At 41.2% G+C, this 15,708-nt stretch overlaps 1 protein-coding gene across 2 annotated transcripts in view; it reads right to left on the bottom strand.

Annotated features, from left to right (window-relative positions):
* Nucleotides 1–15,708, bottom strand: part of LOC133396537 (CUB and sushi domain-containing protein 1-like) — a 620,476-nt gene that overhangs the window by 339,174 nt on the left and 265,594 nt on the right. For both annotated transcript variants that reach the window (XM_061666524.1, XM_061666517.1), the window contains exon 4: nucleotides 5,866–5,978. In XM_061666524.1, coding sequence (XP_061522508.1) covers nucleotides 5,866–5,978 — 113 coding nt within the window. The remainder of the gene's footprint in view (nucleotides 1–5,865; nucleotides 5,979–15,708) is intronic.

Genomic DNA, 15,708 nt, shown 5'->3' on the forward strand with positions numbered 1-15,708 from the left:
TAAGAAGAATCGATACTTTTACTCCGAATCGTTACTTTTACTCCGTTACAATGATCGACATGCTACTTTTATTTATCCATTATTGCATGCATCTATTTTTAGACTTCATCTTCGACTTCTGCATAGGGCACTGTTGCGCCAATCCAACGTGATCACTAGTGTCATTTGACTCCAATTCACCAATCTGACAGCACAAGGCAGTCACATAACCGCACACAAAACCTTTGCAGGATGACTCTTTTTTTGGGGGTGGAAACAGCCGCGCGAGTGTTTTCTTCACAGACTCTGAAAAACAACAGCTTTATGATGCAGATGTTGATTATGATGACGGAGTCTTGCGTCTGCCCAAATGTGGATATTTCAGCCCACTTCTAAATTGAGAAAACACCTTGTAGTAAGTTGCAGATGTTTCTATTGTTGTTTCAGCAGTGCATATAGCAACTTTAGCCCTATTTTATGGTTATTGCCATGCTGTAATATCTCTCTCTCTCTCTCCCTCTCTCTCGTTCACAAACACACACATTCACACGCTCACACGCTGACACACTCACACACACACACAGACACACATCTTTGCAGTCATATTGAACAATTTAAAGTATAAAGAATTTTAGAATTGCAATTGATGGCGATCAGGAAATTGGATGCTACTGCCCATCTCTGTCTGCCACCTGCGTGTTCAACGTGTGTTTGTTTTTCTATGAGTGGCCTTTAGGGACATAATTCAGGATTGGCTCTCACACAAAGCTTTTGAAACACTCTCATTCACATGACTGAAATGCTCTCACACCGAATCCAGATTTAGTTTTTGCTTATAAACACGAGTTAAATGCTCATACACAATACTTAAACACTCTCATACACACAACTGAATGTCTTTCACTCATGCAAACTACTGAAACGCTCTTATACACACTACAGAAACACTCTCATGGCCACTACTGAAATGCGCTCGTACACAAATCTGACACACACTCTGGTGAGCGAGCACATGCTGGCGACAATATTTACATCACGCCGCCATTTCCCCCGGACACGTCACGGAGCACATTGTAACCTGGGTCTCGTCACGAGAGCGTGTGCACCAAATGTATTCTTAGTATGTGTGTAAAGACATGTATATATACACATATAAATGGAAATATATGTCTTTCAGTAGTGTGTATAAAGCGTTTCAGTAGTATGTATAAAAGCATTTGAATCGTGTACAGTATGAGAGCATTTCAGTAGTGTGGATGACGAAAGCTATTCAGTCATGTGTATGAGAACGTTTTAGTATTGTAGATGAGAGTGTTTGTTTATGAGTAGAAAAAAAAGTCAATACAGTGGACCCCCCCACACCCGAGGTTCGGCATCTATGGATGCACCTATCTGTGGATTTTCTTTCAATTTTCTTCCCATTTTTTTCAACTTCTTTTCAATTTTTGCAATTTTTCTTTTTCTTTCTTCTTTTGCAGTTTTTTTTATTTTTTGTCAGGGAACCAACCCTGAAAATGCTTAGTGGTGTTTTATCCGTGCTTATTGAAGAATTTTGTGGGGGGTTTTCTTTTTGTTTTTTGTTGTTTTTTTTCCCCTTTCTCAAAACAAATGTTATAATGGGTGTCAAATATCCACGAGTTTTCACTATTCATGGTCCGGCCCAGTCCCTATCCCCCGTGGTCCACTGTATTGTGTATGAGAACATTTCAGTCATGTGAAGAGTGTTTCAATAGTAAGTGTGGTGGTAATCTTGAATTATGTCTCTAATGGTCCCTCATAGTTTTCCTATCTTCTCTTTAAGTAGCTATACCTGTTTACAATGCTGATGATCAAGACTGGTTACAGGGAACAAGACCTGTGCAAGAAATCTCGGCTGACTTTGGACTGACTAACTATAATGACTTAACTAGATACACAGACATCCACACTGCGTAAGTATGCATATATGGTCATTTTTGTCTTTGATATTTGGAGTTAATGATTCATAAATGAACTCCTGTGATACAACCCTGTGTGTGTGTGTGTGTTTGTGTGTGTGTATGTGCGTGTGTGTGTGTTTGTGTGCGAGTTTGCATTTGTATGTCTCCAAAATGTCAGGCGCAGCGTCCCAATAGGCATGCCAATATCTAACTATCTATCTATCTATCTATCTATCTATCTAAGTGTTGCTGCTTGCATAGAGAAGGAAGTCAACACACGACAAGCACTCGCGGTGGTAGCTGATGCATATCTCAGTGCAGCAATGAAGAGTACACGAGTAAATGAACAGATAGCCTTACATTTACACTGTGTAAACACTCACACAAGCTCCAACTGATACTGGGGAGACCAAGACAGCAGCAGCGAGCTGTGAGTCGCCCACACAGAACCATTAACAAGGGCAGCTTTTCTCATAAATCACCAACAGAGCCCAGGCTTCACTTGCATCCTCCACCTGGGAAAAATATGGCCTATTCAACACACAAGATGCTGCCCTCTGATTTGTCTGTTCTAAAGACTGACACCAATGCCATATGCAGTGTACATACTGTATTTCTTGCCCTTTTTCCCCAGGCAAACACAGGAGGATTCCTAAATGATATTCTTAAATATCCAGTAAATTGCAGTGGTGTTGAACTGGGGGCACAAAGGTTGCCTGGTGATCCTAGTAATAGGGTGTGAGGTGGGTAGTCACTACTAGGCTCATGGCATGGCATGGCGTAGGGGGGGGCACCCACCATACACCGGGAACACTGCCTGGCTCATTATCTGGTCCCATGGAGTCCTATTTTGTTGCTTGTTGTGTCCCTTTCTCACGGGGTGTAACACTGCTTTTTCCCAGTCCACATATGGATTAAAAAATAAAAATAAAACTAGGTAATGTCATTCTTGTACTGTTGTGATATTGTTATTGTTGTCTGTTGTTTTTACTCAGTTTTCTCTTTTCTCTCTCTGTCTGTCTCCGCTCACACCTTGTTCTGTCCGCCTGCATTTCTAATAAACATTAATCTCAAAACAACAAATAACAACAGAGGGAGTACATCAAACTCTCATGTAGCACAGTAAAACTGTTCTGGCATGAAAAGGCATGCAGATCCACCATACTGCACGACCAAGCAGCTGAGCAGTACAATCCATCCATTTTCCGAGCCCCTTCTCCTCACTAGGGTCGCGGGCGTGCTGGAGCCTATCCCAGCTAACATCGGGCAGGAGGCGGGGTACACCCTGAACTGGTTGTCAGCCAATCGCAGGGCAAATACAAAGAAACAACCATTCGCACTCAAATTCACACCTACGGGCAATTTAGAGTCGTCAATTAACCTAGCATGCATGTTTTTGGGATGTGGGAGGAAACCGGAGTGCCCGGAGAAAACCCACACAGGCACGGGGAGAACATGCAAACTCCACACAGGCGGGGCCGGGGATTGAACCCCGGTCCTCAGAACTGTGAGGCAGACGCTCCAACCAGTCGTCCACCATGCCGCTTGAACAGTACAAGTTAAAATAAAATAAAATAGAATATATATAAAATAATAAAAAAATAAAATATTAAAATATTACCAACATCACAAACTGTGTTACAATGTGGTCCAGTTAAACACTGATGCATATTACAACCACAATATTAAAACTCATTGGGAATCTAAACTCTGCATTATTATCATCATAAATCATAATAACGAGAAGGTGCTCTTTCTTCAGAAAGGAGAGCGTGCAGGTGAAGGATTTTGACTAAAATGGTGAAAAAGACGGGGACTTTCAACCGCCATGTCTTGTATAGTGAGACTGTGTCAAGGGATCATTGAAACATGCACTCGCAGAAGTGCGACCACATGAAAGCTTTACTCACACACACTGAAAAAAGGGTCGCATATCCGACCATTTTGGTCGCAGTCACAAGCCCTGCTCAGTGCTATCAAACAATGCACACTAATACCAACGGACATTCTGCTAGCTTATTCCCTCTTTCCATTAACTTCTTACTAACTAACAATTTCATTCTGACATGTTGTCAATTTTGCACATCTATGTTGGGACACTATTACATGACATTATTACTGTACACATTGTAGTAGCTTCGTCACTCTGTTATACAATTGTCAAATGTATCAGATTATCGATTTAAATTGCTTTAAATTGCTTGACGGCTGCATCATTTGCACAGTTGTCATTGTATCAGCATTAGTACATTACTGGTATCCTTTTATGGCTCAATGACTCTCCGTACGTGTGTTTTTATGTCCTAAATGTATATTTTGTCACAGTGGATGGGTTTTGTCGTACTAGAGTGGCTCCAACTACCGGAGACAAATTCCTGGTGTGTTTAACATACTTGGTCAATAAAGATGATGCTGCTTCTGATTGGGCCTGGAATGGATAAATAGCATTTCCATTCATTTCAGTGAAGGAAGATGATTTGAGATGTGAATGCTTTGAGTTATGAGCATGGTCACGAAACAAATTAACATATCTCAAGGCACCACTGTATATTGTGCAATTGTACCAAATGTTGTGGCCACCACATTTATTATGGTATTATTTGTAGGTGATATTTGGTTCCCATGTCCGATAACCAGACAAATTTCGCAACCCAGTTGGATCAATAACCGGGGGCCTCATGTACAAAAGGTGCTTACGCACAAAAACGTGGCGTCCGTTCTTTTTCACGGCAAAGTTCAGCTGTATCGAGAGTGACATGACGGTGGAAATGTGCGGTGCATTATTGCAGCCTTTGGTGCTTTGCTTTGCCACTTAAGAGGTGATGCTGGGAAACTGTTCTCATAAATCTGCACACCAGAGACACATGAATAATTAGCACTGATGAACAATTCATGCCCGGCAACATTTGATTTCAACAATGCAATTGAGGCAAGGACTGAGAATTCATTTGTTAACCAGTGTATTTAATGAACCAATGATATTTGTGAGGACACCTATTAATTGATCGAGGCGATCATTTATGCCGCCTATTGCCCTCCCAATCGCTTTGTGACTCTAGCACATGCACTGAAAAGAGTCCTTTGAATTTACTTCATTTGAACATGTGCATCGGTTGCACATGATTAAAATGTGTTTAAAGTGACATAATTTACCCCTCTTCTCCTAAAAAAAAACCACATGATTTTTTGTCAGTGTGCGTGTCCTCTCCTGTGTATTGAAATAATAAATTGAGTAATCAAAAAGGAGTCAACATTTTTGATATCCTCTTTGATATGCTAATGTGCTTCTATTTGAATTCAAAAGATTTATTACAAATACCACACATACAACACTTACGCATGAACCTTTATCTCACAGGGCTGAGTGTAGGTTACTGTATGAACACATTTGTAATGAGTTCTAAAAATACATGCTATTAAGCTTGTGAGGTGATCATAGTCAGCCACGTCCTCCCATCACCCCTGAGAGAGCAGCGTCACCCATGATCGCAGCGATTCTCTCCTCGAACGGGGTGAGGCCCTCCGCGCCGGTTCTTCCGCCTTTTTTTGGCCACACTTTGGCAGTGGGCAGCTGTCCTCCGCTTCACATCCACCTTAATGTCTGACCATTTCTTTTTTAGTTCAGCGTGTGCGCGCTATTCGGTCTCCACAGCATTGACAGCCGCACACGCGCTGCAGGTTCATTTAAATATGATTTGCATATTCAAATGTGGGCGTGGACAGGGAGAAGTCGGCTACTCCAACATGTGCGCTCATTTCCACATTGATTGGAATGTACGACGGAAATGTGCTTGGATTCATGAGTATGCAGAGTTTCATACATCTGAATATTTTTGTGCGTACGACGTTTTCTGGATTTGAGCGTACGCCATTTTTTAGGAGGAAATCCATGCAAGTCTTTGTACATGAGGCCCGGGGTGATTGAACAACCAGACCATACTCACGCACAGTTCAAACATGATCTTACCTTCGTAGACAGCTTTGAAGCCTTGTGCACTGACGGCAAAATCGGTGGTAAACCACAAGGCCAATATAGAGCCAGTGCTGACTATAGGAGAAGGCAGCATGAACCCCGACAACCTACAAAACACAGAGGAAAATGTTGAAATTATTTTCAACACAGCAGGATCACCTGGTAAAATACAATTTGAAAACGTTGAAGTGCAGTATAAACTATTTGGGCTTGGGATTCAAACTATTATGAAGGGAATTTTTGCATGGAAAGCATTCAAAGGTAACAGGAAGGTTAGATAACACAAACAAATAAAAGCAATGTACATAGAAACTGCATTGAAACTGGTGTAACGGACACGCCATTAAAGACGATACCAGCACCCCCAGTCTTGTGCTGTTCCGCGTACCTTCCTCGGCTGCCCCGTGGAGTCAGTCTGTATACACAAAAGACATCTAAATCAAGTATGGCCTAAGCATCAAAGCGGATACACAGACATATCTTTTCGAACGCGGACGCTAAGTGAATTACAAGCCAAGGAGCATCAAAGCTGAGACAAAGACAACTGGTTTCGCACCAGAACGCTAAATTAATTAGCTTCCACCACCAGCCAGTCGGGAGAGCCTCAACAACAAAGACTTCTCCTTCCTGCTGTGTTCCGTGACACCTACACATCTGGGCTGGGACAATGGACGGGACACGAGCGACACCCACAGGTGGCGGAAACTCACTGCAAACCCGGATTAACTAATCACAGCCTTCACTGGACTTGAATGTGATCTAATATTTTAAGAACTTTACATGAACGCCACTCGTGACTGTATTTCTGAAAATTTGAATGTCTGATGTCAAATCTGTTGTCAACTGAACCGGATGAAATGTTTTACCCGCCCCACAACACGAATGCCACATTGCAAATATTAGCGTTCCCAACAATCACATACACTTGAAACATTCGTTACAGGAATTAAAGAGGCGTGACAGTGCCAAGTTGGAAAATGGTCTCATTATCTTAAATCCAATAATTAATATTTCATTCCACTGGTTTTAAACCACAAATTATCCTAAAATGAAATGTGATTCTAGAGGCACGGTCTGCCTTCCGTTTGGTCAAAAGGGGCCGGCCTCACTCTCTGAAGTGGATAAAATGCCGAAGCTCCTTTGTCTCGCTCTCTCTCACTTGCTCTCTCACTCTCTCGTTGTTCCACCTGCCAAAGGTCTGGCCCAGCCAGGGAGCCCCCACCTCTCACCACGAGGTGACGGAGGCTGGGAGACACCGAACTTCCCTGCTGCGCTACCAAGCGTGGACCGCAGGAAGCACCTGCCAACTCCCCGAAGCTACCCTTTTGGGTGTGGGGCAGTTTACGGACGAGAATCCGTTGGGAAGTAATTGCGGTGCCAGCTTTTCCCTAACCGCGTAGCAAGCATTGCCCATGCCAGCGCTCCGGCCAGCCTGCACTTGAAGTACGTCTTTTTTCTTTTTCTTTCCTTTTTCTTCAAACCATTTCTCGTGAGCGCTCTTGCCAACCCCCTGTAAGGTCGACCCACCTGCCTGAATTGGTCAACACACGTAAGTCACTACTAAAAGTAGTGACTTACTAACAGATTAGTGCAGATTTTAAACTAACGCGAACAAGAATCCCAGCTATAGGCATTGTCACCCCATTTTCACTCCCAACCTCATATCACAAGTCAGTTTCCTGTCAATGATCGTCTGTCCTTTGTTTGTTGTGTTTTTTCCTCTGTATTGTTTCCCTGTAGATTCCCCATGTTAGATCTCATTACATTTTCCATAAAATTCACAACCTGCATTGTTGTGCATGTAGACAAATTATGTACACTTGCCTTGCATTATCAGGTGATGAGTGCAAAATTGCTGTCATAAAGCAAATAAATGCTCAGTATTGAATGGGTTATATCCATCCATCCATTTTGTGAGCCGCTTATCCTCACAAGGGTCGCGGGAGTGCTGGAGCCTATCCCAGCTGTCTTCGGGTAGGAGGCGGGGTACACCCTGAACTGGTTGCCAACCAATCGCAGGGCACATAGAAACAAACAACCATTCACACTCACATTCACACCTAGGGGCAATTTAGAGTCTTCAATTAACCTACCATGCATGTTTTTGGGATGCGGGAGGAAACCGGAGTGCCCGGAGTAAACCCACGCAGGCACGGGGAGAACAAGCAAACTCCACAGAGGCGGGGCCGGGGATTGAACCCCGGTCCTCAGAACTGTGAAGTAGACGCTCTAACCAGTCGGCCATCGTGCCTGAATGGGTTATATATTTATATTATTTTATTTGATTACACAGTGTACCTATCGACGTTCTTTTATATAAAATATATTGTTGGGTAAAAGGTAGTGGTGTATCAGCACCTGCAAATTTGAGGAACGGTGCCCAGATGTGGTTCACTTCAAGTATTTGGAAGTCAAATTACCTCTGCAGATCAACAGTAAGTTGTAATCATTGCTACTATTCTTGTAAGTCGAAACTGTGTGACTGATTGATTGAGATTGTTTTCACTTAAAAGATTAGTGTAACCATTTAGAAGGAGGTGGGGATAAGTCCGCTCATCATAAATGTATAGTAAAGATACAGTTGGAGTGATTCTATATAATATATATAATATTCTGAAATAGATGTAGTAACCTAAATAATTTTTTTAGAATACATTTAATCTTTAACACAGTGCTTGTGTTACAGTCATCAAGTAAAACACTGGTAGTATTGCATTGCATGAAACTGCAATTACAGTGGTGCCTTGATTTACAAGTTGAATTTCTTCCATGACCATACTTGTAACTGAAATACAAATGTATTGCAAATAATTTTCCCCCATTGAAATGAATGAAAATACCATTAATCCAGTCCAGCCTCACCCCCCAAAAAAAGCTTGAAAAAGAAAGAAAAATAGCAGTCTGTAGAATTGTACTTTAAAAAACATTCAATAGCATAATTAATTACAATATTGAAAAAAATATTAGTCTGTGCATCACAATTAAATCATCGTGTGGTTCCTTCTGGTGTGCGCACCTTAGACACGATGAGGCAGTATACTAGGGATAAACATGGTGACGGTCATAACTGCTCAGTAAGCTGCAGTAATATTAGTCATTTTTCACAGGGAATAAAAATATATGTACATGTTAGTGTTGTTATATTGTATGTCAACGTGTTGCGGCACCATTTTTGTTAAAATAGCCATTGCATAAAGGGTGAGAGCACAGAGACATTGATGCTATTGAGTAGCCCGTCTATGGCATTGTTTGTTAGCATTAAACAAGCAGATTTTCCCAAGGTAAAGTTATGCTTTGAATACACAACATGTAATTCTTTGTTTCATGTGTCGCTTAAACTTCAATTGGGAGTCCCCCAAAACACTGTCAAGCTTTTATTGTGTTCACCATGTGCCAAACTGCTGCTTATTGTAAAGTGAGTTGAGTTTGGTAAAGTTTGGTAAATTCTCCCCATTTTTCAAAAACAACGGGTGATCAAGTTGAGGTATATCTTTACGCTGGAAATCCAGTTGTCTTTGGGGGGTGCTGCTGACGAAGATTTCACCGTTCTATGCTGCTATAGAGTATATGCTACATAAGTGATCTATATCTATTTGCATTTAACCAATTTGACACCTGAACTATATTACGTCATTGTTTGGGAAGACATGTAAATGTGTATGTATCAATGAGGGCCAACAACAAATAAAATACAGGAAAGGAACAATACACATTATTTCATCTCACTCTTTGCTGAAAGACAAAAAAATAATCTGAAAAATACAAAGGGAAATTAGAATTTTAACAAAAACATAATTTAAAAGCTAATAGAATAAAAGCGGTGAGAATAATGATAATCAAACACTATGAATTGATCACTTAGAGTTAGCCAATGGGTGACAAAGGCAACCTCTAAAAAAGTACATACGGGGACAAAGACAAAAATCAAAGTCATCAATCCAAAAGTAACATAGAGGTCTACGAAAAGAGAACAGTGGAAAAAAATAATGATTTGGCCTCAAAGCAAGGTCAAAAGGGACAGACAAAGAAAGAAAGAAAAAGATCTTGTGGAAAGCAACAAACAAAAAAAAACAAATTGAAATAGAGTTAAGAGACGAAAAGGGGGAAACTGACAAAGGGCAGGATGAAGGGGAGTGACGTATGTGATGAGGATGGCAGACACAATGTCTTAAATCATTTTGTTCAGTTGTACAGTTTATAATGTACAGTATACAATTAATTATACATATAAATTGCAGTAAATGTTTCTAAAACTGAATAAACCATTTCTGGATCAATGTGCGTAATAGTTTAAAACTTTAACAAGCAATAAAGAGAAATGTCAAGCAATTGTGTACGTATGCAATCTTGTGTATAATATTATTCTCAAGTGCAATATCCAGAGGAAATCAATTTTTACCTTTTAGTTGTTTTACTTGCAATAATGCCACCCAAAGGGTGATGCTGTGCCACAACAGAGGCACAACGTAACATTACATTTGTATTTAACAAGTACAAAAGAGCTTTTACTCGGCGGGATTCTACATTCATCTTAATTAAACTAATTAACACAATCATTTGAAATAGCTGTCAACCTAGTATAAGGTCATTGCCCAATTCAAGCAGGCTTTTTGTATCCCTTACAAAGTTATTGGAAGATTTTATTTAACTGTTGAATTATTGCCACTTCATTCTTAATTACAGCTAAAGAGTCCTGCCTTCAGAGAACAAGAGAAATGCTCCTGTACCATTTAAACACGAGTTATTTTTCACACTGGGACAAATGGGGGGAGAAATAAAAACATCACAAAAAGTAACATAACATCAAACATGAATTTATGTAATACCATGTTTCTGTTGTTTTCATGGATTAAATGGGATTGGGTTTGCTTCAGTCGGTTGCGTGATGTATACTTTTGGAGCCTGTGCTGAAATTCTGTGAGCTTTTATTTTTCAAAATCAAAAAGGAAACTAGGGACAGCAGTTGTTTTCAGACAGGAATGCTTCATTTTCACGTTAAGCCAAAAAGAAGTAGAACATTGGTTTTAATCCCAGATACACTACATTGCCAAAAGTATGCGCTCACCTGCCTTGATTTTTATGATTTTATGTGATACCTATTCTAAATCCATATGGTTTGATATGATGCTGGTCTACACTTTGCAGCTGTAACAGTTTAAAGTGAGTTTATGGGATTTGTTTCCCCTTTCCTCCAGGAGCATATTTATACACAAATCAAGTTTCATTAAGACATGGATGAGAGAGTTTGATGTGGATGAATTTGACAGGCCTGCACAATCCTGACCCCAACCCCATAGAGCACTTTTGGAAGATTTAGAGCGGAGACTGAGAGCCAAGCCTTCTCGTCCTACATCGGTGTGTAACCTCACAAATCAGCTTCTGGAAAAATGGTCATAAATTCCCATAAACCCATTCCTAAACCTTGTGGAAAACCTTCCCAGAAGAGTTTAAATGGTAACTGGACTGAACTTACATAGCATTTTATCTACACCATCACAGTGCCCAAAGCACTTTACAAAGCCCCACATTCACCCATTCACCCACACATTCATACACCAATGGGCAGCTGCTGCCATACAAGGCGATGCCAGGCCCACTGGGAGCAAATTAGTGTCTTGCCCAAAGACATTTCGACATGCGGACAGTTGGATCCGGGATTTGAACCGGAAACTCTTTGGTCACTGGACAACCCCCTCTACCGACCGATGTCAAACCCTACGGATTAAGACTAGGATGTCACTTAAATTCATACATGAGTCAAGGCAGGTGAAGGAATACTTTTACTTTTACCAATATAGTTTACCAATATAGTGTATGTACATACATTCAATGCATCCATCCTACTGCTTATCCTGTTCAGGGTTACGGGGTGCTGGAACATATCCCAGCTGACTTCAGACGAAAGGCGGACTACACCCTGAACCGTTCGCCAGTCAGTCGCAGGGCACACACCCAGACAGATAACCATTCAAACTCATATTCACACCGTCACTGAGTGGGAAGTGAACCCACACTGCCTGCATCAAAGTCAAGCAAATGCACCACTACACGATCAATGCATTTTTTTCCCTCTACTTTGGAGTAAATCAGAGCAATGAACTGTGTACTAAATGTAGGCCAAGACACACACACACACACACATATATTCTTCATGGCAGTACAACAAAAACACAGCCCTCATTCCCCGGAGGCCAAAGAGCCTCTGGCTAAGGCAGAGGGTGCTAAGAATCACCGGGTTAATTATGGCTGCTTACGGACGCCGGACTTGGCTACGCTAGACCAGAATACGGTTACTCCTACAAATTTTTTTTGTCAAACCAAAGGACAAGCTTTTGAAGTAGCAAGAAAGAAGCAAAAAAGACATAACGCACGAAATCTTATTTTTGGGAAGCTCAAAGTGCGAACGCTAAGGGACGATTCTCGATTAGAAGAGCTACAACATGAGCTCAAAGCCATCAAATGGGATATAATTGGGCTTGGTGAAATATGTTGGAAAGATTAAGCTATGTTGACTCTCAATAATAGCTATTTATTTTATTACAGAGGATCAGAAAGCGGACGCAATGGTGGAGTTGATTTCATTATTAATAAAAGTATCGCCAATTACGTTACCAGCGTCAAAAGTGCTTCCGATAGAATCGCCACATGTACCATCTCTATTAGAAAGCGTTACTCTCTTCAATTGATGTAAATATATGTGACGACCATCAGCCACACCGACGATGAGGTGGAAACATTTTACGAGGATTTATCCCGTCTTTATTGCCAATCGAAGCACAAATTTTGAATAGTCATGGGTGACTTTAACGCCAGGATTGGACTCAACTCAGCCGAGAAATCAATTGGATCCTACGGAATGGGATCAAGAGACGAAAGAGGAGAACGCTTAATAGAATTTGCTGAACAAGAAGGCTTATACTTTATCAATTTGTTCTTTAACAAGAAATGGAACAGAAAGTGGACATGGATAAGCCCCAAAGGTAACACTAGCATCATAGATTACTTCCTGTCCACCGACAAAGGGGTATTTACGGATTGCACCATCCATCTATCAATCCATATTCTGAGCCGCTTATCCTCACAAGGGTCGCGGGAGTGCTGGAGCCCATCCCAGCTATCATCGGGCAGGAGGCGGGGTACACCCTGAACTGGTTGCCAGCCGATCACAGGGCACATATAAACAAACAACCATTCGCACTCACATTCACACCTACGGGCAACTTAGAGACTTCAATGAACCTAGCGCGCATGTCTTTTGGGATGTGGGAGGAAACCGGAGTACCCGGAGAAAACCCAGGCAGGCACGGGGAGAACATGCAAACTCCACACAGGCGGAGCCGGGAATGGAACCCCAGTCCACAGAACTGTGAGGCAGACGCTCTAACCAGTCATCCACCGTGCCCGGATGACACCACCCTAAACAAATTTGACATTGGAAGTGACCACAGATTGGTTCGGGTCAAAGTGCAAATCAACTGCCAACTTGAACGAAAGAAACTTCTAAAGAGCAAGCTTACTAAATTAAACTTAACTCAAGAAAGAAGTGACAAGTTTCAAATACGTTTGGCTAATCGCTTTAAAGCTCTTCTAATGCTGAAAGACACAGATCTGTCAACACACGACGAAATTGTAAACGGGACTGTTCAAACTGCACACAAAGTAGTGCCATCAACGAGAAAGACGACAACATTCAGAATATCTAAAGCTACTCTCAACTTAATGAAAAAGCGACAAGAAATTAAGAAAAGGGGCAGCATTATCAACAAAATTTAATATGTTGAATTGTGCAAGACGATTCGGAAAAAGATACGAGAAGAATACAGAAAGCTTACAACGTTCGGCTTGTTCAGAAAACGCTTGAAGCGGGACTTAGAATAAAAAACGTAAAACGTGCATTAATTCACCACAAGAAAATATTTTTTGGTTTGGAAGATAGAACGATACTTCACAGCCGCCAAGAAATCGTACGAGTTAAATAATTTTATACCAACCTATACAGTGACCCTCACCGAATGATTACTGAAAAGCTAGAAGCAGACCCAGTTCCATGTATCCTGAATGAAGAGTTTGAAAATGCTATCAGTTCACTTAAAGCCGGAAAAGCTTGTAGTCTGGATTAAATTTCTGTTGAAATGCTTAAAGTAGGAGGGAACGAACTTAATAAAATCCTTGTAAAACTATTTAAACGCTGGGCGATAGAATGGATCTAAGAAATTATCTCCCAATAAGCCTGCTCTCAACGATTTATAAAGTCATTGAAAAGATATTGGACAAACAAATTGGAATCAAATCAATCAGTGAAGTACAGCCGATAGAACAAGCGGGTTTTCGTAGCGGTTTTAATACAATGGGCCACATACAGACAGTTCAACAAATAATCGACGACACAACGAGTACGAAATTTCTCTGTGTGTAGCCTTCATCGACTATGAAAAAGCGTTTGACTCAGTCACCACCACTTCGATATTGGAGGCGCCAGTAAATCAAGGGCTAGGGCCGACCTATATCAACATTCTACAATCAATATACAACGATTCTTCAGGTTCAATACGAATTGATGGTGAAAGAGTGCGAATAAGTCTAGGAAAAGGGGTCAGGCAAGGCGACACACTGTCTCTGAAGCTATTTACAGCTCGCCTTGAAGAAATATTTAAAAAGCTCAATTGGGAAAAAGAAGGACTAAAAATTAACGGCGCTTATTTGAGCCATTTTTGTTTTGCAGACGACATCATTTTATTCTCCTACGATGCTGAACAACTACAGCGTCGTATTCAGGAATTAGAGTTAGAAAGCCGTCGCTCAGGTCTGAAAATGAACAAAAGCAAAACAAAGGCCAAGTTCAATCGTTACTGTCCACAAAAAGATATCAAAATGGAGGACTATGTCCTAGACGACGTCGCCAACTACATCTATTTAGGACAACTTGTAACAATGGATTGAAATATAAGCACTGAAGTTGAACGCTGCTTAAAGCTTGCCTGGCAGGCTTATGGAAGGCTTAGTGTTATATTCAAGAACAATCTTCCCATTTGCTTGAAAAACAAAGTTTTCGATCAACGTATTTTGCCAGTCCTCACTTAAGGTAGTGAAACTTGGACTACGAATGCCAAAGTTATACAAAGACTACGTGTAACCCTAAGGAACATGGATCGCCAAATGTTGAAAATAAGCATTCGCGACAAGAAACGATGCAGTTGGATAAGACAGCAGACGCGAGTTACCTAAGTCATTCAAAAATATAAAGCCTTACATGGAAATAGGCTGACAAAAGGTGGACCACAGAAACTATCAATTGGACACCACTGGACACAAAGTGACCACGGAGAATACCTAAAAGTAGATGGATAGATGAAATCATGAAACACACCGGAATACACTGGCAACAAATTGCAAAATGTCGTAGTAGTTGGAAACGTGAAGAAAAGGCCTTCATCCTGCAGTGGATAGATAATGGCTGCTGATGATGATGATGATGATGATACACACACACACGAACACACACATACAATTGTCACTCAGGTAATGAGCAGTAATCGCCCGTACAGATGGGCCATCTTGGCTTTGTCATTTCTCTCTCTCACCTTCTTCGTTTGTTCTACTGCACACTGCCTCATAATCAGGACTACACATTGATCCTGAAGCTATTTGACATCCATTCAAAAGCTTGCTTTTAAATATGGGACAGATGAAACCGTCGGTCAGCTGTCCAGTCAGTCATCCAGCTCATGCGATGAGACAGCCGCTCCGTGAGAGTTATCTTTAGCTTGCCTGTGTGCTTTTTGTTGCTGCAGCCATCTGTCTTGACTGCCCAAATGCATCTTCTGGTACATCTCCAGC

This window comes from Phycodurus eques, chromosome 2 (genome assembly GCF_024500275.1).
Source record: "Phycodurus eques isolate BA_2022a chromosome 2, UOR_Pequ_1.1, whole genome shotgun sequence".
Lineage (NCBI taxonomy): Eukaryota > Metazoa > Chordata > Actinopteri > Syngnathiformes > Syngnathidae > Phycodurus > Phycodurus eques.